Raw genomic sequence first — 23,077 nt, 5'->3', positions numbered from 1 at the left:
GAGCAACTTTACATTTTGCTGCCTATCTTGTTGAATGTTGTCTCATAATGTCTCATAATCTTCCTGAAGACAGTCTGGAGCTCCTCTCACAAGCCTAGCAATGTATAAGGTCAGGGTCAGTTAACCATGATAAAGCAGACACTTACATTTTATACCTGAAATCACTTGTTTCACCCGCAGCCACACCACACGGTGATGTCACAGTGTACTGACACACCCTGGAGTGCACTTCTACATCACTGCAGCAAGATACTGTAAGAAATTAAAACACTGGAAGTCAGGGGCATCGGTAGCATAGTGGATAGTGCCAGCGCCCCATGTACAGAGGCATTGCCTCGCTGCAGCAGCTGCGGGTTTGAATCCGGCTTACGGCCCTTTGCTGCATGTCAGTCCCCACTCTCTCTCTGTCTCCCCATTTCACCCTCTGTCCTGTCAATAAAGGCAAAAAAGCCTAATATAGTTTAATTTCCTCTTTGAAGCTATACTCTCTGATTTATGGTGCACAATTTCTATGCCACTAAATGTTGACATTTTAAAATTGAACACAATTTTCCATTGTGTTTCATAGTCTGAGATTTCTTGAGAAAAATTCTATAAATGACTGTTAACATCTGAATGGAAAGCCCAAAACAGGACATCAAAGACCACAATAAAAGGCTGGTATAAATATTTAAATAGTATTAAATGACAGATATTTGTTAGAAAGGAAACAAAATGATCTGTACAGTCCTGTTCCACTGAGGCTACAACAAATATTACTGTTTGCACCTGACCCTCTGTTGTATGTAGGTGTTCTCAGGAAGATCAGGTAACACATAACCTCTGACTCCAGTGTTACTGTGGTATTAGAAAAGATGAGTGTGTGAAGTAAGGTCTCACTCTGTCACTGTTTTCAGGTACCAAGAGGAAAAAACTAATTTACTCTAACAGTGTGATGAATCCTGCCATATTGGCCATTAATAGGCTACTACACACATTATCACATGACAACCACTTTCCTGCAGGAAAACGTTTCTTTTATACTAAAAGATACCACATTAATGGATAGGCTATGTCAACAGAGTTAGTAATGTTTTCAAAGAGTAGGCTGTAAGGAGATATTTTGTGTTAAAACATCTATGGCATATGAGAAATTGCAGTATGATTTTGGGTATATTAAGTCTGTATTTTAAAAGGAAAAACAGTCATAGCTTTTTTCACCTTTCTTTCTCAATACGTTTAAGAAGAGCAAACGGTAACCAAAGAATGGCAAAAATGTTGAAATAAAAGTTAACAGAGTGTCAAAGCTCCAAATGATTAAAAGAAAAGACAAAGGCAGTAATAAACTCCAGGCTGTACTTTAAACTTTACTCAGAGTAACTCCTCTTTCAAACATAAAAGATCTTTGGGACGCGCAGACACGCTTCTTCAAGTTTCCCGTTGCCATGGAAACGGCAGCATCACAAACTGACTACACTTTGGATAATTTACAACAGGAAAAACACACCCTAAAAACATAATGTCCGAGTGTGCAGAGCGGACTCTACTGGAGCTGAACCTGCGGAGGGAGACGTGGTGTCAGGTGGAGATGAACCCCCGGCAGTCCTGGGAGAGGACCGAGAGGAGACATTACCGGAGCCACCTGCGGACCAGCCCGGCCCTTCTCACCGCTCTGACCGCCGGACCGCAGCGCAGGGCGGCCTGCAGCGAGCGACCGCTCCCCGGCAAGCTTCCGGAGAGGAGGCACTACGAGGAGAGCTGTAAGAAGGCTTGTTTAGAGATTTTACGGACTCCTGTAGACCTAATGTCTGCATAGGAAACTACAGTGTGTGTGTGTGTGTGTGTGTGTGTGTGTGTGTGTGTGTCAATTACTTTAATTAAATCATTATGAATACATGTACCTGCAGGGGGAGTGGTCTTGAGTTCATCATGGTAGATTTTAATTTTTATATTATCAATATTTCCATTGATTGAACATTATTGGGTGGGCGTACCTGGCACAGGCCCAGGGGCCAAAGTGTCAGGCCCCCCCTTGGTCACCTGGAAAATCAAATTAACAAAGAGACACAAAACAACACAAAAAAGACACAATAGGCCTTTAAAGAACAAAATGACTTCAAAGGGCAAAAAAAGTTGGCAAAGAGATACAAAGGAACAATAAAGAGACACAAAACAAACAAAAAACAACAGAAATACAACAAATATACCCAGAGAGACACTAAATGACCTCAAAGATTCACACCTTGACTTCAAAGAGACCCAAATGTACTTCAGAAGCCCTTTTTAGATAGGAGAATTTGCAGGAAAGCCCAATCAGTCTTTTTTCAGCATTGGCAGTATAGAAACAAAATCGGGGAGTGCAGCAAAATGCCGCCTACCTACTTTTGTTTATACAGAATGTGCCTTTTTCGGGGCAATGGAGGGCGTGAGCAAGTAACAAAACATGTAGCTCAATATTAGACGTAAACAGTGACGTGGGAGGGAAGCCGCGGCTAGTCAGTCCTTCGGCAATTCTCTTGTAAGTCGGCCCGTTCTTCACCGTCCCCGCCAGCTGACGGTTAATGGCCTCTTCGTTTGTAAGGACAAGGAGGGCACGCAATTCCTTGTCTCCCCAGTTGCTCATCTTTACAGTGTCTGTCAGGTTTGTGTTTCTCTCTTGCTATTAGCTGCTAGCTAATTCCTACTATCAGCTGTTTCCTGTTTATCCACCACCAGTGGGTCGCACGTGCGGCGTCATCAACAGTTCCTCCCACAAGTCAACAAACAGCCCCTCCCGTTGCGGAAGGCCGCCTTGGTCTGTTTAAACTAAAAAGGTTCCGCCAATATCACTACCCCACGAGGCAGAAAATTGGGCGACTCGGATCAACTCGCCAATCCGGCTCTGTGTGTCTAAACACTCGCAGGTTGCCGGCAAAATGGCCCAACATTCGCGGAAAATCTGGCAGTGTAAAAGGGGCTAAAGAGACACAAAACAACCACAGCCAGATGCAAAGGAACTACAAAGAGACATTAAATGACCAAAAAGACACAAATACACCTTAAAGGGACACAAATGACCACAAAGAGACACAAATCTGTGTGTCTTGCTTCTGTGTAGGAGAGGTGGTGGGTCCTTTTGCATATTTGTGCCCGGCGGCCCATTGTCTCATAATCCACCCATGATTTCAGGCATTTTTCATGACAGAACTCAAAGCTATGCTGTGATATTTATGCTTCTTTAAAGAATGATGTATTTTTTTAATTAGAAGTTCAGAAAAAAAAATATTTTTGAAGTTAATCATTAGTACACTCACCCTGTAGGCGAGCTGGATTATAACAAATTCCTTTTCTTGACTCAGAACCTTACAAGGACATTAAGAATTCAGCTGTTTTAAAACAGCTCCTGCATGCAGCTTAAAGGCGCTGTATGTAAGAATGTGGCCAAAACGGTTACTGCACTCAAATTCAAAATACTGCCGCAAGTCGTGTCCGCCCCCCCTCCCCTACAGATTCGAGGTTGCTGGACAGCGGCACGCTGGAGACTGATTTGTTTGCCCACGGGCGGCTGCCGTGGCAGTGCTGCGTCGCCGCGTCCTTGATCTTCAGTTTTCCAGCGGACCGTTCGAGCAAGTCCGGCTTCTCTGCTGCTAACGCTGCTGCCAGGATACAGCTCATGAGGAGCCGGCTGCTAATGCTATGTACCAGGACACTGCTAATGCTGCTTGCCGTGCTGCTGTAGCTCAGTCGTAACTGTAACTGATGCTGAGACTCTACTGACTGTGTGACTGGTAGACAGCGGTGGGTGGCGCAACAGGCCAAAACACAAATTCAAAACATAAATATGATTTGAGGACTGTAATTTTTTTTTTAAAATGCAAATATTCTGGCCGTACTATTGTTGTTGGTGAGATCAGTATGTTATATTTAGATTTCTTACATATAGCTCCTTTAATGTAAGTCAGTAATAATGGAAGATGGAAGATTTATTACTAAGCTTGAAAATCATGGTCACATGTCCCAAGCTATCATTTTTTTGACAATCAGCTTAAATTTGACGCAAATACTGAATCAATCGTTAAGAGAGGACAACAAAGAATCCATTTGCTGATGATGCTCAACTCTGTTTGTGTTTTTAAAGTTATTTTAAGTAACTTTTATCATTCTTTTATAGAAACATTTTCATTTGTATGTTGGTTCAATGGGCTGTCAGTGAAAGATAAAAAACAGTCTCAACAGCATTATCAAGGTCTGCTCCAAGATTATTGGAGTCCAGCTTAAAGATCTGAGTTCATTATGGAAGAAGCATAGTTCATAAAGCCAAATGTATAAGCAGTCAGCCTGACCATGCCCTGCGGGGTGACTTTTGTTTTCACTCAACAGAATGAAATTATTTCTGATTATTTTGGTCAGGGTGGTTTATGTTATATTAATCTCACAGAAATGTTAAACAACAAAACTATTTGAACTTTCTGTAATGTCTCTTTTCTTCTCTTTCAGATGAATCACACCTGGTGTAGACGGATACAGCCTGACGAGACCTCACACACTAATACAACAAGTATAAATGGGACCTTGCCACACATCAACTTCCAGTGTTTTATTTCTTTTAACACAATACACCATAATACAATAATAAAATAAGGTGTAATATTCATATAACTCATGTTTGATGACAAGTGTGTTTGTTTCTGCCTGTCTTTAAAAGCAACCATCCTTAATCAGGATGAATTACTGATGACTTATTATTATTAATATTATTGTTTTACTTTGAGCCCCTAGCAGGTCAAACGTCCCATATGTGCAACAGTTTGTTTCATGAAATACCTCAAAAACTAATGACTAAATCCCTGTCAGCCCCTGCTGTGCATTAAGCTAAATGCTAATATGGTATGCTAACATGCTATCATTAGCAACATTGTAAATGTGTGCTAAAACTAATTGTTAGCATGCTAAAGTTAGCATTAAGCTCAGGACGCCGCTGAGTCCAACAGCCTATAGTGATACAATGCTAACTTTTCCAAACAGAGCATAAATCATTTCTAATTAAAGTTGCCTCTGGCGCCACCTTCAGCTCAAACTTTGCTTTTCAGAAACCTGTCCATGCATTAGCGCCTTGGGGAAAAGTCTGTGTGCATTTTGCGCAGTGACGAGCTGAACAGTTTCTGGTGACAGACCTTTGATATCAGCGATGTACTGGCAGGACAGAGTGATGTTGCAGGGCTCGTTTCTCACCTGAGACACAGAAAGACAAGAAAATAAAACTGTCTCTACATTCTACATTTATTTAAACATGATAAGTTTTGATCATTTTAAACTTACATGCTTGTCGAGCCCCAGCGCAGGAGAGTCAGTTTCGAGACAGATGTGTTCCAGTGGGATCTGCTTGATCAGTTTGTCTCTCTGTAGTATTAAAATGTGTCACTTATTATAATGACCTGATGCAGCTGAAGTCAGTACTGCAGATTTACCCTCTATCTTCCACTACAGCCAACATGCTACCAAAGAAAAATATGCTGTACTACTGCAATTATTATCGCTACTAATACTGCAACCCAACAGCCAGAATAAATGTTGGCATTGTATGTTTCTGCAAACATGTAGCGGTATGTTGAAACTTTACACTTCATTACATTTCAACAATGCTGCAGTTAATGTGTTGTTATGTTTAGACACAAAAACCACTTGATCATGGTTAGGAGATGCTCATGTTTTGGCTTAAAATACCCAGATTTAGCACCACAATCATGGCTGTAAACGCCACTGATGTCTCGCTAAAGACACCCAGTTTTATTTGTTTGTCTCTAACAGTGGTCTAGAGCTTGGCAGCTGTCTCACTTTGGTGTCACGCCATCCGCCATCTCCTCCTCCTCCTGATGACAAAGTTAGGTCTTATACATCTAATCACAACCACATCACTTTAGAAACACTGATATGATACGTATGAAGTGTTAAAACGTGGTAGTGTACAAATACTAGTGCTGCTACCACAAATAGTACTGCTTATACTGCAACTAACACTTCTGTTTAAAACTTTTAATCACTACATCACTACTTACTAGTATTGCTAATACTTCTCCAATAATCACTCTTCTACTTCCATTCTCCATCCAAGTGATAAAACTAGCACCCTCAATTGTTGAAGGAATTCAGAGCTGATGCTTTAATAGCTGAAGAAGACCTTGGGAGACTTTGATGGATCACACACAGTGTGTAATGAAGACTCGACCAAGGAGAATCCCAGCTCAACACACAGAGTGTAACACTGTGTATGCCGTCCACAGATTCTAAGGGTGTCCTTGCCCAGTTCTTGTATTTAACCCAAACAGCATTCTCTTGTGAGCTGCTCCACGTTCCCTAATAAGGTTATCTGTCCCAGTCTGTGGCTACGTGAAGTTTCTACAACAAACACACTCACCTGGCTCGCTCTAAATCACCTTGACTCTCTCTTATAAAATGCACATATCTAAACAGAGGCTCTTGTCTGTTGTGCGTGGCGCACAAGGCAATCTCCCTTCCCTTTAACCTTGGGAGCTATGGCAACAGAGCCGGCTACGCACCCTTATCTGGGCAGCTGTACTCCCCCCGCCACAACTGGGAGAGGATAGATGGAGTGCATTCATAACAACGGTCAAGTAGCCTGACCTCGAGGCCTCTTTTAGACCTTCTGCTGATCCGACTGTTACCTTAAGAGAAACTATCATCCATTTCCTTTAGTGACCAAGGCTAAAGGCTGTCACACAAGTTGGTAGTGATTTTTTTTCCTTTGAGAACATACTCGACTGCATCTGTACATTTTATATGACTGCAGATGAGCCAAAGTTCACTTTAAGTTTTATGGATTTAACAGAAATGCAGACGGAGACGTTTCTATTGCACACATGCAGCAGCTGATCATTCATGTGAGACCAAAGATCATTTTGATGATGATGTATTCACATATTTGGCTACATATACACATATTAACTTCAGTCATTTTTGGCATTACAGTATAATCCCTGAAGGCTTAACCTAACTATGTAACCATAAATGTTAATCATAAAATATATCTTTGTGCAGCATTAATGACGGACCACAGGGCTCAAAATGCCTACTTCTTTGGCTTGTAAAATACTTAATCTGCTTTCTTTCCAAAATGATCAAACCAATGAGAGGTGTGAATCCACACCTACCTGGTGGTTCCTGCAGACAGCAGGTGGGAAGGAGAAGAGGAAACCGGCCTTCACACCTTCCAGAGCTACTGACGGCTTCCCCGCAAAGTTATGAAGCAGAGCTCGACTGACACCTGACGGAAAATCAGGAACTCATGATGTCCAAATGTCTGTTTTAGCAGCCATATGAATATACAAAAAGACACAATGAAACGAGACACCCACCTTGCTCTCTTATGGTTGCTATGGTGACCTTAGAAGCTGATCGTGAGTGGACATTTCTGTGCAGAAACAGGAAGCAAAAGACATATTATTTTTACGATTTTTTATTTTTGGGGGGGAGGAGAATTTTGAATATATTGTTATTATATTACTTTTCCACCCTTTGATTTTCCTGTCAAACATGACCTGTCATCACTCACTGCTTGTATAATCATTATCATGGCACAAAGTTTGCTGAGTGGTGGAAGCACTTTTTCTTATCACATGCTTCTATGCAAATCAGGTTCAAATGCAGTCAAACCAGCCTTCCTGATTCAGCTGCAGGACAATCAGTAAAATAGAGGTGAAAAGATGCAGGTGTGTCTATATTCAACCTGCTGACTGAGCCTGTACAGAGACCATAGTACAGCTGCAAGGCAGGACTGAACCTCCTCTGTGTGCTTAGTGTGCTGATGACTTTGGGTGCTGCTACTCTCCAATACTGGAGAAAGTAAATGTACAAACATGTAGGGAGTCATGCAGATAGATCAAAGTCCAACAACAGAAAATACAGATATTCAATTACACACACAAACACCATACTATTCCTTAGTATAATATTAGTGTCTCTATTCTACTGTGCTCACACAGGTAGGTCCAGCTCCTTGGCAATGTTGAGCTGTTTAACGAAGACCTTCATCTGATCGTCTCTGTCTTCCTGAGTGGGAGCACACCATGGCGTGAAGTCTAAGCCAATCTGGAAACAAGAGAAGTCAATGACATTAATTATCATATTCCAAGAGCCCTTAGCAACACTGTCAGGGCTGTATTATTGATCCTGTTTTATTAAAATGACGCGGTGCTCAAACGTTCCTGTCCAGTGCAGTCGGAGACACTTAACTATCTTTTGAAAAGCTTAAACATTAATTATAAGTTAAAAGTTTTACAGGTCCAAACTTTTGCTTTCAAGTCTCAAGTCATTCAGGGTGTCGAGTCTCAAGTGAGTCGCTTCTCACAGCGCTTAATCAAGTCCATTTCAAAAGGCAAATCTGTCACAAAATCTGTCGAGCCTAGACTCTTATTTTTGTGACTTAAGTTTCTCATGTCGACCGCTCTGCTGCAGAGAAGAAAAATTCAGCTGAGGTAAAAACACATGTAGAAAAGTGGTTATAGACTCGTGGATGAACTACAATGTGTTCAGTGCAGCAAGGAGGGGGACTCGCTGCGCCAACACGATCCATAAAAATAACAGTTATGGAAACGGGACTCTGGGACTGTTGACTTAGCCCTGTGATGCCTGAAATCTGCTCTGACAAACACACACATTCCTCAACAGGCAGCATGAGAGACTATCGCAGGATGAAGGCGGTGTGTGTGTGTGTGTGTGTGTGTGTGTGTGTGTGTGTGTGTGTGATTGTGTAAGTGCATGAGAAAGGGTGGGAGTTGACATGAGAGTTTTAACTAGTTTAATCTGCTTTACTTCAGTAGAAGTCACATTAAAGGCAGCCGTGTGTGTGTGCGTGTGTGTGTGTGTGTGTGTGTGTGTGTGTGTGTGTGTACTAGGTAAGGCGTCAGTCACTTATTACGGACACTTCTAAGGACATTATTCTGCTTATACCATGGTCATACGCCAAAGAAAAAAAATTAAGTCCATTCTTTAATATTTTCATACATTTTGCAATCAAAATTTTAAGTTTTTCACAGGCCATAACTCAGTTACCCTGGTAACGCCTGCCAGTTTGATCAACATCTGGAATAATTATTACCATCCCATAAGATTCTTATGCAATGCAAATGTTTTTCACTACTCCAGTAAATAGGACAAACCTTAGATTTGGCTTGGAATACAACAGAAGCAACAATGTGTGTGAAATGGTGGTGTATTATGTGTGTGAGTTTGCACTTGACCTGGTATCCTTGTGAGGAACAATTTGAGTGTTAGACCTTGAGACTGAGGACATTTTGTCCTGTCCTCACTCCTCTGAAGGACTGTTTGACGGTTAAGACTTGAATCAAGATAAGAGGGATTAGGTTAAGGTGACAGTAAGGGGCTAGGCATGTATTGTATCACAGTGTGTCAAGTATGTTGTATTAAGCCTGTTGTAGAAATGGGAATAAGTAAGAAGAGTTCAGTATAAAGGTCCAACGAGAGTTTGTGTGCAGTCTACCTCTCCGATAGCGACGATGCGTTCTTTGTGTTTGTAGAACTGCAGCAGGGCAGCATCCAGGTCCTGTGGGATATAAATCTTCATTAAGAACCACAAGATTCTTTTGTGTTTTAATCATACAGCTGTTTAACCTCTTACATGTGACAGGCTGTCTGTCGTATGTAGAAAGTGTATTACAGAAAATGGCTGTGCAGCTACAGACAGAAAGAATTCTTACTTATCTTCAGTCATTTTCCAGAAATAAACAAATGTGAATGTATTAAACCTACTTTTAAAAAAGGCCATTTGCATCTTAATTACATTTGACTCTCTCATGAACCTGAACAAATGTTAGTTTTGTTTTAGGCACTTTTTAGAAACTCTGAAGCAGATTGTTTGGATTTTTTCCACATTTTTCTTTTCATTCTGGGAACTGGTGAAGACTGAACAGCTTTTTCTTGCAGCAGTAAAACATAATAACTTTAGGCTGCATGTAGACGTAAAAATCACAGTGAAAATAAAAAATTATGGCGATTTTTTGTGAGCTTATCTCTACTTTGTGCTTCTATAGTAGGCCTGTATAAGTGTACCCTGTCAGTAGCTCCATCAATCAGAACACTAGAGTTAATCCTGGCTCAGCTGACCTGCTTTAACACACTATCAAGATATTGGAAATGATTAAATGTAGGCTGCCAAGTTTTGCTGCTGGATTATTCAACGTAGAAGATGAAACTTAAAACTCAAAACAGGATCAGATTTGAGAAACAACTCCCTATTTCAACAACATCAAAGCCCATACTTTAAAATGTTAAATCAAAGCTACTAAGAGAAATATACACATTTTTGTACTTTCAGTAATAGTTTAATAAAAAAACAAATACACCTTTATCTCCTCCAGAGGCCTCAGAAACACTCCCTCCCTCCCTCCCTCTGTCTCACACTCTGAACTCCCTCACCTCCTGTTTTCCCCAGCTGGGACACCACTGACCAGCCTGGGTACAGTTACTCTCTGAATCTGTTGAGTAACACAATCAAAAGATAGATGAGGCGCAGACTGTTTTATTACCTGAGGCCTCACACTGCGCTGCTCGGGGCCCCCGCCACCCTGCAGTGGATGAAGGCCGAAACATGGAGCCACCAGATCTGGATAACTGTGAGAAAAGAATCCAAAAGTAACACCCTGAATAATAAATAGAGTGTTATCCAGCTGGGAGCAGTGCTGCGAGACAATGGAAACATTTTTATCCTATACATTGTGCACCTGTGACTTCAGTGAGCAAGTACATTTACAAAAGTTCTACACTTACTGATTGTACAGTTTGGAGCTTCAGGCACTGTACTTTAATATTTTCTTTCAGTAATACTAAATACTTTTGCCTATGTTTATCCAATAGGTGCAGTTACTACAGTTAATTGTGAGTTAATATGCAAAATATACAATTAGCTTTTAGAATTTCTGTAGTTTAAATGTATACAATGTATAAATGTTTAAGTGTGTCTATGAGGGAGTTAGACAAACCAAGAAAAACAATTGCATGCACACCAGAGTAACTATAATTTTGGTCAAAATTGAGTTATGGCTGAACTGACAAAATTTCCTGGTTCAATCTTGTTCTCTTCCAGAGAAAATAGGGTGTAAAGACTGTAGCAACTACAAAATCCAACCAAACCCCAAAGCAAATAGCAGTCAATTTAGTCACTGTGCTCTGCCTTGGGTTCCTGGGGTTTTGGGCTCCTACTGGGCCAGTGAAATGTATTATCCCACCACACCACTAGCTGGCTTATATCACAGGCTGAGGCAAGCCATGGTATTTAAGCTCCTCCCAGTAAGCACAGGTGTTGCTGATGTAAGGAGGCAAACAGTTTTGTGCTCGGAGTAAAATTACATGGCTGTTGTTAAGTGAAGTTTGTGTTTAAAGGTACTGGAAGTTATACGGACATTATGGGCTATTGAGAGAAAATAAACGAATGATGGTCGACAGCACTGGTTAAGATTGGGAGTAATTCTCTGAGTACACATCCAAACAATTCAACCAATTAGCAACCAGTAGCGGCTAATGTATAGGCTAGTCACTACAACGGCGGTGAGCATATTACAGCTAATGGTGAACGTGTGTATGTGGATAATGCTAACAACAAAATCACTGACAACCTGACAATGACCACAGCAAGATCAGTGATACGACGATGTTGATGATGATGATGATGTAAAATAAGCTTAATTTAGGTACATCTTTCTGTTACTGCTTTTAAAACACACATCTATAAATGAAACAAATACGAACTGAAGCTGGTAAGAAATGAAAACAGTTTTCCTCATACTAAAAAAGGTAAAACACTGAAGTTGTAATTATGTTCTTTGCCTTTGCATTACCTATGTAGCTGTTAAAGGTGATACAAATGCAAGATGCAGTAACTGAAATTTTAGTGCATTGTTGGGGTCATAGGTCAAATCATTGATCATTGTTTTTATGCATTAAAAATTATTTATGAATACCTGTTTAATAAATGCATTTACACTTTTGTAGCTATAACACGTTTGGATGGACAGTCAAAAAACTTTGAAACCATTTTCTCTATTACAGCATAACTGCACTTAGCCTTTGTAGGGCAGCATTATACCTGAATATCCTCTTTTTGTTTGTGAAATTTTCCTTAAACACACATTTAGCAGAGGAAATATTGTATTCCCTTTCATTTATTCCTTAATTTAATAATTAGATTATGTCGTATTTAATGAGCAGGGAAAATTATAAAAACAGGACTTAAGACTATTTGACCACTGAACACACGTCCTGTGACTGAAAGACTGTTAAATCATTGTTTGATGTAATTTGCTACTCGTTCTAAGTTTGTTGCTTGTTTCTTTTATGCGATTTATTTTCATGCTGAGGTTTTATGTTTTTCACTGTCTTCCTTTAATGTTTTGCTCTCGTAAAAGATCTAAACATGGAAATGTTTTTTGTGTAATAAAAGTTCAATCAAAAAAATAAAATAAATAAAGGTATTATGCCAGTAGAAATTCTTGATCGGGATACTGTTAGCTTGACTTTCTTTTTTTTCTATGCACCAGTCTGACATATTGTCATGAGGTCCTTGCTGTTTTAAACTCATGTTATCTGCACAAATCTGTAGTTTGCATTTCTTCCCCCTGATTTTATATAATAGTTTTAAAACTTCCCAACCGTATTATCAAAATGTGAATTTCTGCTTAAGTTATAGTTTTCTGGGTTTTATGCTTTTACTGCATCAGTCCTTTGTCCCTTCCCTATAAAGCACACTATATAATTTAAGGTTATGAGACACTATAGGACGGATTACATAACACTGAAGACATACAGACCATTCCTGCAGCTGGAGAACTCTGTCAAACTCCCTGACTTCTTCTGTAACTGCAACCAGAGTCCTTACCCCGGCCTGCGCTCACACGTGTGCACACACACACACACACACACACACACACACACACACACACACACTGCTCATCTTCTTTTCTTTCATAGATCAATGGGTTAGCATGGCTTCATATCCATCATGGTACTATCAGGATATTAAGATCTTGTTACACAGTCTGTTGCACATAAGTGAACAACCATGAAATATAACTGTGTTGATTTCAGCCGTATTGCTCAGTCCAGCACTGCAGTATGTTGTTTGTGATACATTTCTGTTGTCTTGTGCAGATGAATTAATAGCTTACCTGAGTGGTCCTCTGGATCACATCCTCCAGATCCTGCAAAGACAAAAAATGTTTGCACAGTGGCAAAGCAATGATAAAAATAACAAAAACTACATATTTAATGAATTAATTTGAGAAAAAGTAGCAAATAACTGTAATGATACTGTGACAGACAACAGTAGGTGTTATAAATGTTGTGGCGTACAAGAAGCTTTAATTTTTAAATATGAATATTTGTAACACTTATACTCAATGTATCTGTAGTCTGCGATGGATTTATAGAGGCCCAAATACTTTTAAATGTAATGTTAATGTTGGACAGTTAACTTGGTGCTCACCTCTTCAAACTCACTGGCTGATATATGACAGTGACAGTCGACGAAGCCATACTCCATTGAAAAAAATAAATAACAAGAGCTAAGAGCACAAACTATATCGAAAAACTGCGATATTTATCCATTTTGTCTTCGTAAACATAGTTTTAGCAGCGAGGCAGAACTCTCCTGCGACGCTAGGAGTGTTGTTCCGGGGGGGTAAATATTAGCAGACGGACCAGGATGTTATAGTCACTTCCGGTTTGCGTCAAAAAAATATAAACAAAGTTGGCGGTAAAGATGGAGCCCGCAGAGAGTGAACTCGTACCCAGTGATGAAACAAACCAGGAGTACAGAGTTCAAGTAACGTCGAAGAAACAAGTCATAGAGCAGATTAACAAATACAAAGACATTTTAAAGACGGCTCTTCACGGACAGGAGGACGTCGCGGAGGAGACGAAGCGAGTTTTACTGCAGGAGCTGCTGGCGGTGAGTCTGACTGAATGTTTACACCTTAATGTTACTAACAACCTTACATTTAGATAATTCACGGAGTATCAAACTGTCTCTGTCAAGACAAAACAGACCGCTGAGCGTTGTTTCATAAAGACTTCTGTCCGCACAAGGGCTCAGAATTGTCTCTGTGGCTTAGAGAATACCACACCAAATCCCAGCCGAAAAATGTTCTATTTAACATCTGCTTTGCTGACAACGTTAATACTCACATGAACAAAACACTATTTAATACCACTTTAAGATTTGTTGAGATCAGGTGGTAATTTCGGCTTAAATGTATAGAGGACTGCTATTTATTTAAATGAAATTAAACCTTAGTTTTTAATGTAGGCTGAGCAGCTCGTTGGGTAAACACACAACAGTTAAAGTTTCTGTGTTTCTGTTGTGAACTCACCATTTCAAGAAATACTTAAAATCAGTACAACTCATGTTAAGAAGTTCTGAGGAGTTTTAAATGAAAACTCGACATTTTAAATTGATAAAACATATAAAATTTACTTCAAGTTAATGACAAGTTTTCGCCAAATTTCTGCGTGATATTTCATGGTGTACAGATAGATAGTGGTCCAACAAGTGTATTAATCAACATCTTAAACAAAATTGCAAATATTCCTTAATTCCAGCCTCACAATTGTGAGATTTTTCTGCTTTTCTTTGGACTGCTATTGATAGTGAACTGAGTACTTTTGAGTTTTGAACTCTTGGTCAGACAAAACACAACATTTGATAGCATCACTTTGAGCTTTATAAAACTGTGATTTTGCTATTTTCTGACATTTTATCAACCAAATATTAATAAAAAAAAATGATCAGCAGATTAATTAACAATGATAAATAATGCCATAGTTGCAGTCTGAGAAATGTTCATGAAGTAAGATACAGTTTATAATGTTTTGCAGCTGTATTATGGACACTTTGGTTGAGGTGAACTGCTGATGGCTGTACTGTTTGTTAAAGCTGTCTTCAGTAGTGAAAGTATTTGTATCTGTGCAGAACTTTGAGGCGGCGGTTCAAGACAATGTGTTGGTGAACGGACAGCCTTGGGAAGAGGCACCTGATGTTGAAGGTGATTTACTAATGCCACTTGAAATTCTAATTTTACATTACATACTTAACTGGGAACAAGAGTTTCCTAAATTCATGTTATCTAAAATAAAGCTGTATTTGATAAATTACATGCGTTTATTTCTCCTCTCACACATTCAGCAGAAGACGAGGCTGCTGATCTGGAAAGCCTGCTGGATGACACCATTGTTGAGACCACCAGGAGGCGCCGTACATGCCCAAAACAGATCCTGCCGCATGTGGTCCACTCCCTCAAAGCTGAGCGTAAACTCATGGTGGGTGTGGGACCCCGTTGAGAAATGAGATGCAATACTTCTTTTAAATCAATTCAATCTGTGTCGCAGTAGAAAAACAAATGAATAAAATGAACAATCTGTAACATCAGGGGTGTGTGTGAGTGTCAGGGTTAGTGGAAAATAGGGTATGAAGATGTTACATGCTAAAAGAAGTATCACAAGCAGACCAGATACGCAAGAGGAGGTGTCATAGAAGTGCGTGGAAGTTGTGGGACCTGAAACACACTGACAGCTCAGTTTCAGGAAAAAGCCCAGCTGAGTGGGAGGAAAAGTGCACTTTACAGAAACAATAGACCACAGTTTCAGCTTAAAAACATACAATGGAAGTAATAAACAGTTATCCATCATTTCACAGATTGCTGTTCAGACTGACATCACTGTTGGGATCAACTTTACATATGTTGTGTGTTGATAATTAGGTAAAAGGCAGCAAAACTCAAATCAGTACAGGTTTAACTTAATTATCCTTCATAGGAAGTCCATTTGATCAAAGGTGAAAAACATGGAAATGCCTCAAGAGAAAACAACAGTTGAAGCATCAGCAGCATCCAGAGCTGATGTGTTTTGTGTCCTCTTTTCTGACATCTGTGTTTGTTTTTCAGAAGCTGTATGAGCACGCGGTCAAACCTCAAGAGGTGGTCAAAGACCCTGATCAAGGTTGTCACCTCTAATCAGTCATACACATGCACACAGACATTTTTAGTTTGAGAGCTACTTCTCTATAAGTCTATGCTTGAAAGCCTTTGGAAGTCCTTGTGGGTGTTAGTGGAGGTCAACACCCCCCCAGAGGAAATCTGTTACTGTATTGACAGTCACTTTGGAGGCAGAGAGGAAGACCTTAAGTGAGGTGTTGACAGCAGACAGACAAACTAAACCAGACACAGCTAGTTAGTTGACCCAGTGTAACTATGCTGTTTTTGTGTGTGTGTTTCACCAGAGAGCATCATGAGCAATTTGTCAGCAGCAGCTCCTGGCATGGTGAAACAGGCTATCCAGGTCATAAAGGTAACGCACACACCTGAACACACCAAACCAGTTTTATAGATGGATATATAGATGCATTATTGACATGTGTATGGGTTTTTTTCTTTAGTCAATCAACACTCTGCAGAAACAAGCCGAAGGCCTCTGTGAGATCCTCAACATGAAACCGAGCCACGCCACCCTGGAGATCCACCGAGAAGTGTTTGGTTTCAACAGCCAATCCGATGCCCTCCTGCCTCCTGTGAACGGAGCCACGAGGAACAGGCAGCCAATCAAGAGAGCCGTAGAGGAAGCAGCTGCCGCAAGCTGCTATGGGCCCCTCAGTAAGAAACCCGTGGGAGAGGGCAAGCCTGAGTGACACTTCCTGCTACCATAACCACAGAACAGCAGAGATGTTTTGATGTTATGTGTGTGTTGTTTCTCAACCTTTTTTTAAAGAATAGAAAGCAGGATTTAAAAATGACTCTTGAGGTTTATTCATTTTAAACATAGCGAAAGATTTTCTCCAACATGCACAGTAAAGGTTCCATGTCTCACATTTAGACATATACATAATATTTATGCTGAGACATTACTATAATATCAAAGAAAAACCCTTTAACATGTTTATTTGTCTATGAAAATAGCTTTTGTCATATTTGCTGAAACTTTCACTTTATTCTGAAAGAAGCTCATGAGACAGACAGCCTGTAAAAAAATCACTTCCCTCCTCCTCTTCCTCCTGCTTCTAATGGCATTTGCTAGAATCTACTACCAAAAACAGCCAATCAGAGCCGAGGAGTCTCTAACGCAGCTGTCAATCACTGCTCGTTAACTCAGGCAGCACTGATCAAATATGAATCAAAATTCTGATGCTGCATTGCCTGTTTCTCGCTTCAGATGTTTCCAGACACACATTTTAGTGTACTGTTTAGCTGTAAAATGAGAAATTGAGTCTGGCCATTGCGCGCTGCTTGGTTTCAGCTCACATGTTTGTGGTGTTTGTGGTGGCCTAATCACAAGTTTTCTCAATGTACAGCTAAACAGTGCACTAAATTATGTTTCTGAAATAGGCAAATAAGCATGAAAAAGGCAACGCAGCAACAGAATCTTGATTTATATTTGATCAGCGCTGCCTAGTTTGATAGTTTGAGTGACTGACAGCTGATAATGTGAAACTACCTAAGGGCCAGCTGCTTCTCACATCATATGGGTTATTAAAAAACACACACACAAATGAGATAAATGCAACTGTTTCATCTTCAAGTGAAAAAGTATTCAACCTTTCACCACCACCACTCGGCAGCCCTCGCTGTCGACTTTTTGCTTCTTTGCTGTGGCCATGAAATTTCTGTTGTTGTGTGCCATTGTTTGTGAAAACGCTTTAGTTCCACCTGTGTAATTCCTACTTAGTGTGTGTCTGAAAACCACACAATAGTCCGGACATCATGAGGTGAAGAGAAAAATGCAAAGGGATCTCGCCTGTTTGACAAGTATTGGGTGGTGGGCCATGTAAAGTATATTTTGAAAGACAAGCTGTGGGCCATGATTGGTCCCTGGACTGGACTGGACTGTGAACATGCCTAATGAAGCCAACACGATACTCGTTGTCCTTTCACTCGCAAAGCTTGTCTTTGGTGTGCTGCAGGCCCCTTCTTAACTATACTGCTGGACAGAGTACCAACAAATTTTCTTATTACATGCACCAATGTATGACAATAAGTTGTAACTGCCATATTTACATTCACAAACCACGTTAATCTTGTCTGGTTTAGAAGATGTCTTGAGACAATGTCTTAATTTTAAGTCTTTTTTTAAGTGAAGATTTTGCAGAGCATTTTGCCACATCAACTGAATTCATGAAAAAAAATGAAATAAATGTAGTTTTTAGGATTAAACTGAATCGGATAAAGTCCTAAAAAGGTCACTGACTCCTTTTTTGTTGCTGTTCATAATGTATAAAAATACATTTCCAGAGACTTTACATTTTTAAACATTTAAATCTATCCTGTTAGTTCATATTTGTCATTTAAAGGTAACTCTAAAAACCTGTAAATAAATGCATTTTTTTTAATCCACTCCATCTGTTCTGTGCCCTCTGTAAAGGATTAAGCTGGCTTTATTCTATGTTTTCCTTTTTGTCAACAAATTCCATCAAAAAAAACATGTTAGTCCGCCTCTATTTGCCGACCTGTCTACCCAGTCTGCAGCCCACTGGTCCCCACTGAGGATGTGACACAAACAGGAGGAAATAGTACATTTTTGTGAGACTATTTTTAGCTGTGGATTAAAACACATTTAGTGCTCTGCTGTGTATTTCCAGCAGCATGGCAGTGTATGTGACATGGCACAACATGTCACCCACTGCAACATGGATCAAAGATGTGGGTCAATCCATTAAATACTGTACTCCAGTTAACTGTGGCACCCCGAGTCATATGACTTATGTGAACAGCCCTCGCCACTACTTCTAAAACGGCAGCGAAATTGAAAAAGAAGAAAGCTGAAGTGAAACTGCAGCCTGTTTTCTGCGTGGTTTGTTTTAAACGTCCTTGGACTCGATGCCCAGTCCACAAATAACACTTCATTTTCTGGCAGAGTGAGTGTGCAGGATATCCTCCTGTTTTTCTTATTTTAATGCACCCTTTCTAAAAAAAAAAAAAAAAAAATCTGTGATGTCACACTGTGAGTCTTCCTGCCAATCTCATCAGAAGAACAGCAAGAATAACCTCTGTGAAGGATGTGAGGTAAGATCACACTGATGCTGTGTTATTGTGTCTTTAATGTTTTATGACAGGGAAAAGCATTTTTTAAATCTGGTGCAACCTGCTACTTATCCTACAGGGGGGTTAAAGGTCAATGTTGTAAAGCTATAGCAAACATCAGGGTTCAAACCAGCATCTTTTAGTTATCTCTCAGCACAGTGCTCAGGATCCAGTTTGTTTTGTGTGTGTGTGTGAGAGAGAGAGAGAGAGAGAGAGAGAGAGAGAGAAAGAGGAAGGTGTTGACAAATTATTGTCTGTGAGGGCTCAGATTTAATTGATTGCAGCCTAATGAAGATTACCTTCAAGGACACACACTAGATTCAGTTTATTGGGGATGGTTTGTTGAACTAGGGGCAAAAGTTGTGTCCCCAGTTGGGAAAAAGCTGTTGTTAGGTGGTTGAGGTTAGAGTTACCGTAAGTCTCTAGGAAATCAATGTCACCAAATGTCACCTAAGTAGTGTGTGTGTGTGTGTGTGTGTGTGTGTGTGTGTCTCAGGGTCCAGAGGATGAAGGCAAGAGGCTGAAGAGGAGGGAGAAGAACAGAGTTGCCGCCCAAAAGAGCCGGAAGAGACAAATACAGAGAGCTGACATTCTGCATGAGGTCTGTCCGTCTGTCTGTCTGTCTGTCTGTATATGCTCTTGTACTTCCACCTTTGAGAGGAGGACCAGTTGCCTACTTTGAGACTGAGGCAATTTTTTTTTCTGTTCCTCACTGCTTCAAATGGCTGCTTGAGTCCTTAGACTCAGGGTTAAGCCTAGTACTTCATTAGTAATACACGTCCATGAACCTGGAGTACTCAAAAATAAAACTGATGTTTTGTGGGGTATATTTTTAAAAAAAAAGATATATATCTTGATTTCAAGGTCTAAATTTTGGTCGAGCTTAGTCTAAACTCCGTAGTACGAGATGACCCACAGATGGCATTATCAAGGATTATTTCCTCAAACAAAGAATTTCTGCAGAGCCAAGGCAACATTATACATTTTTTTCACTGTCCCCCATTACTAGTAATATATTTTTTATAAATCAATATCTGCATATGAAAGCTGAATCTGTAGGCAACGGGACAAGATTTGGTATCCGAAATGTTCTGGTTTCCATCTGTAGTCTAGGAGTAGTATTGACCGATCATATTTGAGCGAGCTTTGGTTGGGTGCAGGTCAACAGTCCATGTGGAGAGCAAAGGAGGCAGAAAGCATTGGCTAAAATGCAGTGTCTGAACCCATCGGCTAGCATGTTTTGACGGTTTAGCTTTTTATTAGCTTGATATCTATTTATAGAGCATCATGACTGTGTATAGAGCATCTCAAGTTGCTAATTGGAGGGTAAACAATAACTGGCACATGGAAGAGAAAGTCTTAGCCTGGATATCCGCTGACTACACTAGAACCCCCTTGAAATGTTAGCTGTCGCCCACAGAGGCCAAATCATCATCAGACTGATAGCAGATGGGTTCCAAGAATGCAGGTAACATAATTATACTGTGCAAAATTCAGGAATCCCCCTTTAAGGTAAGGATAGCGCCTCATTTTTACATGGCTCTGTGTCCGCACGTAAGTCAACCAGAAGTCCGGTCAGTCTTGTAAGAACCTCTGCGATCTCTGATGTGAAACCCCAACTTCTGGTTTTTGCCTGGAGTACATTGAAAAAACGTAATTCTTGTGGCAGATTGTGGACAGACCACATGCACCGTGCCACAGGAAGTTAGCGTAAAAATGAAAGTTTTACAGTTCTATTTTTTTGAAGTGACAGGTTTGACAGCATGTTTAGCTAGCTAACATTGGTAGCATGCTAGCTGTGTAACATATAAGGTGCACCATACTGGATCTTTTTTTTTTTTTTAAATACCTCACAAAACTGGCTTCACACCTGACAGGCCAACCTACCTACTTTTTTGTCGCCATGCATTATTAACTTTCACTTTATTATTATTAACTTTAATTTTAACTTTAATTTCTGCCTCTTTATGTTCATCTCTTTTCCTTTTCTTTTCCTCTCCTCTCCTCTCCTCTCCTTTCCTCCAGGCCTGTGAGCTACTGGAGCAGAAGAACAGGAAGCTGAGGAGAGAGGTAGGCTATTTACAGAGTGCATTCATCCTGGTCATCATTTCTCCCTGCTGGGATTAGATCACACCTCACTGTGTCCTGTTAGTGTTCTTCTGCTGTCACCTGTGACTATTGCAGGAGTGTACATTCATCTATAAACAGTGATGATCTCCTTTAATTCAGAGTGGTTTGTGTAGGACATAGAAGTCCATTAAAACAGCATTTGAAAACAAACTGAACTGGTGAAGATCAAATATTCACAATAATCCCAGTGATGAAGTAAAGATCAGCTTGTTGACTCGTCCTCAGGTGGATTCTCTGTCTGAAGAGCAGCGCCTGCTGACTGAGACTCTCAGGACCCATGAGCCCTTCTGTCCCATCATGCACTGCTCCTTTGCCTCCTCCACCACATCCAGCTTGCAGCCTGAGCCAAGGAATAATGTTTCAGTGCAACTTGTCTGAAGCCAGCTATTGTGTAATGCACCAGTATACCACCAGGGGGCGTTGTTAAACTTGATCAGAGCTAAAGTGGGGACTCAACAGGTGTGGGGTGTTCACAGTGAGGAGCGCCCTCTGGTGGTTAAAAGTTTTTAATGCAGCAGCTCATGTCCATAATGTAAATACAGTTACAGGTTTATAAAAGAGTAAAATGATTTACAGTGTATTCAGTTAGACTCAGTTATATGTACATTTCCAAAAGAAAAACAGCAGTGTTATGCTAGTTGTGCTCAAGAGTTTTGACCAACCATTTTCATTTCCACTGATAGGAAGTGGTACATATAGTCCTACTGCTTCCTGACAGTGAATCCTGAATAAAGGGGCTACAAACTGTGAATAAGTTCTATATTAATATAATAATTTATAGAGTTATGCTTTATAGATCAACAATGAGCCTTTAAGAATTGGTTTAAAGTAAGCGTAAAGTCCCTTAACTGTATCTGTTTGATCCAATACTTCATTTAATCCACATTAAAGGTCTTTGGTTCTCTCTGGGAGAAAATATATTTAAACCCCCAAACTTGTTTTTAGAAAATTGAAATATTCCAGATGCCTTTTGTCTCATTGTATACACATTTCCATGAAATTTTATCTGACGTAAAGAAGTGGCATCTATATGACAACTGTGAACGTTCTTGAATGTAAAATAAAAGCTTGTGGATGTGGATTCTGCTTGCCGCAAAACATACGTTTGTAAGATGGAGCTGTTGTCACTTTAGAGTTTAATAAGTGAATGACTTAGTGACATTAATATCTGCAGACTCGATGACTTTTTGGAAAATAAGTCATGAATACATTTTTCATCATGCAATAAACCATCAAATCTGTACCAGTTAAAGGGATTTTTTATTTATAACAGTAATTGGTGTCATGAGTAACATTGAATTTCATGCAGTTATTAGTGTTTGAAATTGTTATTTTTAAAAAACTGAAAAATGAAATATGACACATTACACTCAAGAAAAATTTATGTATATTATCATGTTTTATATATATATATATATATATATATATATATAACCCACAGGAAGTTGAGATGTTTCCACAAAAAAGTCAGCATTGTGGTAAATGATGTATGAAAACTGAAAAAAAAAGTGTCATAAGTTTCCTGTTATTCTGTGGACATGTTCCCCAACATCACCAAGCATGTTGCCAAAAAAAAAGGTCTTCTGGGATATGACCTCATTTTACTGATGCTCTTGAGGTCATTTTGAAGTCACAGATGTGTCAGAGCGGATCCATAAACCATCTCGCCTACATCATCAGCATAGAGAGCTGTGGTTTGGTTACGCTGGAGGAAGCTCACTAGAAGTAATAGTTCCCTAATTTGACGGCATTCGCATCAAATGTAATCTGCTTAGGCATTTTCTTTCATTTTTCCTTCCTCTTCCACGCCGAGGTGAATGAAAAGTTAATCTCGATTTAGAAGATACTGACGCAACTGACTGCAGTTGAACTGAACCGTTTGTCTGATGCAGACG

General features: G+C 39.9%; 4 protein-coding genes across 5 annotated transcripts; 3 read left to right on the top strand and 1 right to left on the bottom strand.

Moving 5' to 3' along the window:
• The first annotated feature begins 1,411 nt into the window (after positions 1 to 1,411).
• On the top strand, positions 1,412 to 4,594 carry LOC126398650 (spermatogenesis-associated protein 45-like). The gene is made up of 2 exons (XM_050058151.1): positions 1,412 to 1,739; positions 4,456 to 4,594. The coding sequence occupies exons 1-2, from the start codon at positions 1,499 to 1,501 to the stop codon at positions 4,473 to 4,475; spliced, it is 261 nt and encodes an 86-aa protein (XP_049914108.1). The 5' UTR covers positions 1,412 to 1,498; the 3' UTR covers positions 4,476 to 4,594.
• tatdn3 (TatD DNase domain containing 3) lies at positions 4,541 to 13,662 on the bottom strand. The gene is made up of 10 exons (XM_050058150.1): positions 13,472 to 13,662; positions 13,155 to 13,187; positions 12,798 to 12,871; positions 10,521 to 10,605; positions 9,476 to 9,538; positions 7,955 to 8,064; positions 7,332 to 7,387; positions 7,128 to 7,240; positions 5,278 to 5,358; positions 4,541 to 5,190 (listed from the first exon to the last, which is right to left on the bottom strand). Exons 1-10 carry the CDS (start codon positions 13,526 to 13,528, stop codon positions 5,026 to 5,028), a joined length of 837 nt encoding a protein of 278 aa, XP_049914107.1. The 5' UTR covers positions 13,529 to 13,662; the 3' UTR covers positions 4,541 to 5,025.
• Positions 13,663 to 13,718: 56 nt separating this feature from the next.
• On the top strand, positions 13,719 to 18,378 carry nsl1 (NSL1 component of MIS12 kinetochore complex). 2 transcript variants are annotated; one of them, XM_050058109.1, is made up of 6 exons: positions 13,719 to 13,936; positions 14,957 to 15,029; positions 15,173 to 15,303; positions 15,927 to 15,981; positions 16,262 to 16,329; positions 16,418 to 18,378. In XM_050058109.1, exons 1-6 carry the CDS (start codon positions 13,748 to 13,750, stop codon positions 16,664 to 16,666), a joined length of 765 nt encoding a protein of 254 aa, XP_049914066.1. In that variant the 5' UTR covers positions 13,719 to 13,747; the 3' UTR covers positions 16,667 to 18,378. The 2 variants fall into 2 exon arrangements, with proteins under 2 accessions (XP_049914066.1, XP_049914065.1); XM_050058108.1 differs by having other exon boundaries at positions 15,170 to 15,303; positions 16,418 to 18,377.
• Positions 18,379 to 18,592: 214 nt separating this feature from the next.
• Positions 18,593 to 22,314, top strand: batf3 (basic leucine zipper transcription factor, ATF-like 3). Its single transcript, XM_050058410.1, has 4 exons — positions 18,593 to 19,034; positions 19,549 to 19,653; positions 21,078 to 21,122; positions 21,408 to 22,314. The coding sequence occupies exons 1-4, from the start codon at positions 18,963 to 18,965 to the stop codon at positions 21,558 to 21,560; spliced, it is 375 nt and encodes a 124-aa protein (XP_049914367.1). The 5' UTR covers positions 18,593 to 18,962; the 3' UTR covers positions 21,561 to 22,314.
• The last annotated feature ends 763 nt before the right edge of the window (positions 22,315 to 23,077 follow it).

This window comes from Epinephelus moara, chromosome 12 (genome assembly GCF_006386435.1).
Source record: "Epinephelus moara isolate mb chromosome 12, YSFRI_EMoa_1.0, whole genome shotgun sequence".
Lineage (NCBI taxonomy): Eukaryota > Metazoa > Chordata > Actinopteri > Perciformes > Serranidae > Epinephelus > Epinephelus moara.
This window is presented reverse-complemented; position numbering and strand designations above follow the sequence as displayed.

Excerpts from the sequence above, each read along its gene's own strand:
- tatdn3 (XM_050058150.1), bottom strand. The coding sequence starts at position 13,528 with ATGGAGTATGGCTTCGTCGACTGTCACTGTCATATATCAGCCAGTGAG. Across the intron at positions 13,188-13,471 it reads CAGCCAGTGAGTTTGAAGAG|GATCTGGAGGATGTGATCCA; the intron begins GTGAGCACCAAG and ends TTGTCTTTGCAG. Across the intron at positions 5,191-5,277 it reads CGCTGGGGCTCGACAAGCAT|GTGAGAAACGAGCCCTGCAA; the intron begins GTAAGTTTAAAA and ends TCTGTGTCTCAG.
- nsl1 (XM_050058108.1), top strand. The coding sequence starts at position 13,748 with ATGGAGCCCGCAGAGAGTGAACTCGTACCCAGTGATGAAACAAACCAG. Across the intron at positions 15,982-16,261 it reads GGTCAAAGACCCTGATCAAG|AGAGCATCATGAGCAATTTG; the intron begins GTTGTCACCTCT and ends GTGTTTCACCAG. Across the intron at positions 16,330-16,417 it reads AGGCTATCCAGGTCATAAAG|TCAATCAACACTCTGCAGAA; the intron begins GTAACGCACACA and ends TTTTTTCTTTAG.
- LOC126398650 (XM_050058151.1), top strand. The coding sequence starts at position 1,499 with ATGTCCGAGTGTGCAGAGCGGACTCTACTGGAGCTGAACCTGCGGAGG. Across the intron at positions 1,740-4,455 it reads GAGGCACTACGAGGAGAGCT|ATGAATCACACCTGGTGTAG; the intron begins GTAAGAAGGCTT and ends CTTCTCTTTCAG.
- batf3 (XM_050058410.1), top strand. The coding sequence starts at position 18,963 with ATGTCACACTGTGAGTCTTCCTGCCAATCTCATCAGAAGAACAGCAAG. Across the intron at positions 19,654-21,077 it reads GAGCTGACATTCTGCATGAG|GCCTGTGAGCTACTGGAGCA; the intron begins GTCTGTCCGTCT and ends CCTTTCCTCCAG. Across the intron at positions 21,123-21,407 it reads ACAGGAAGCTGAGGAGAGAG|GTGGATTCTCTGTCTGAAGA; the intron begins GTAGGCTATTTA and ends ACTCGTCCTCAG.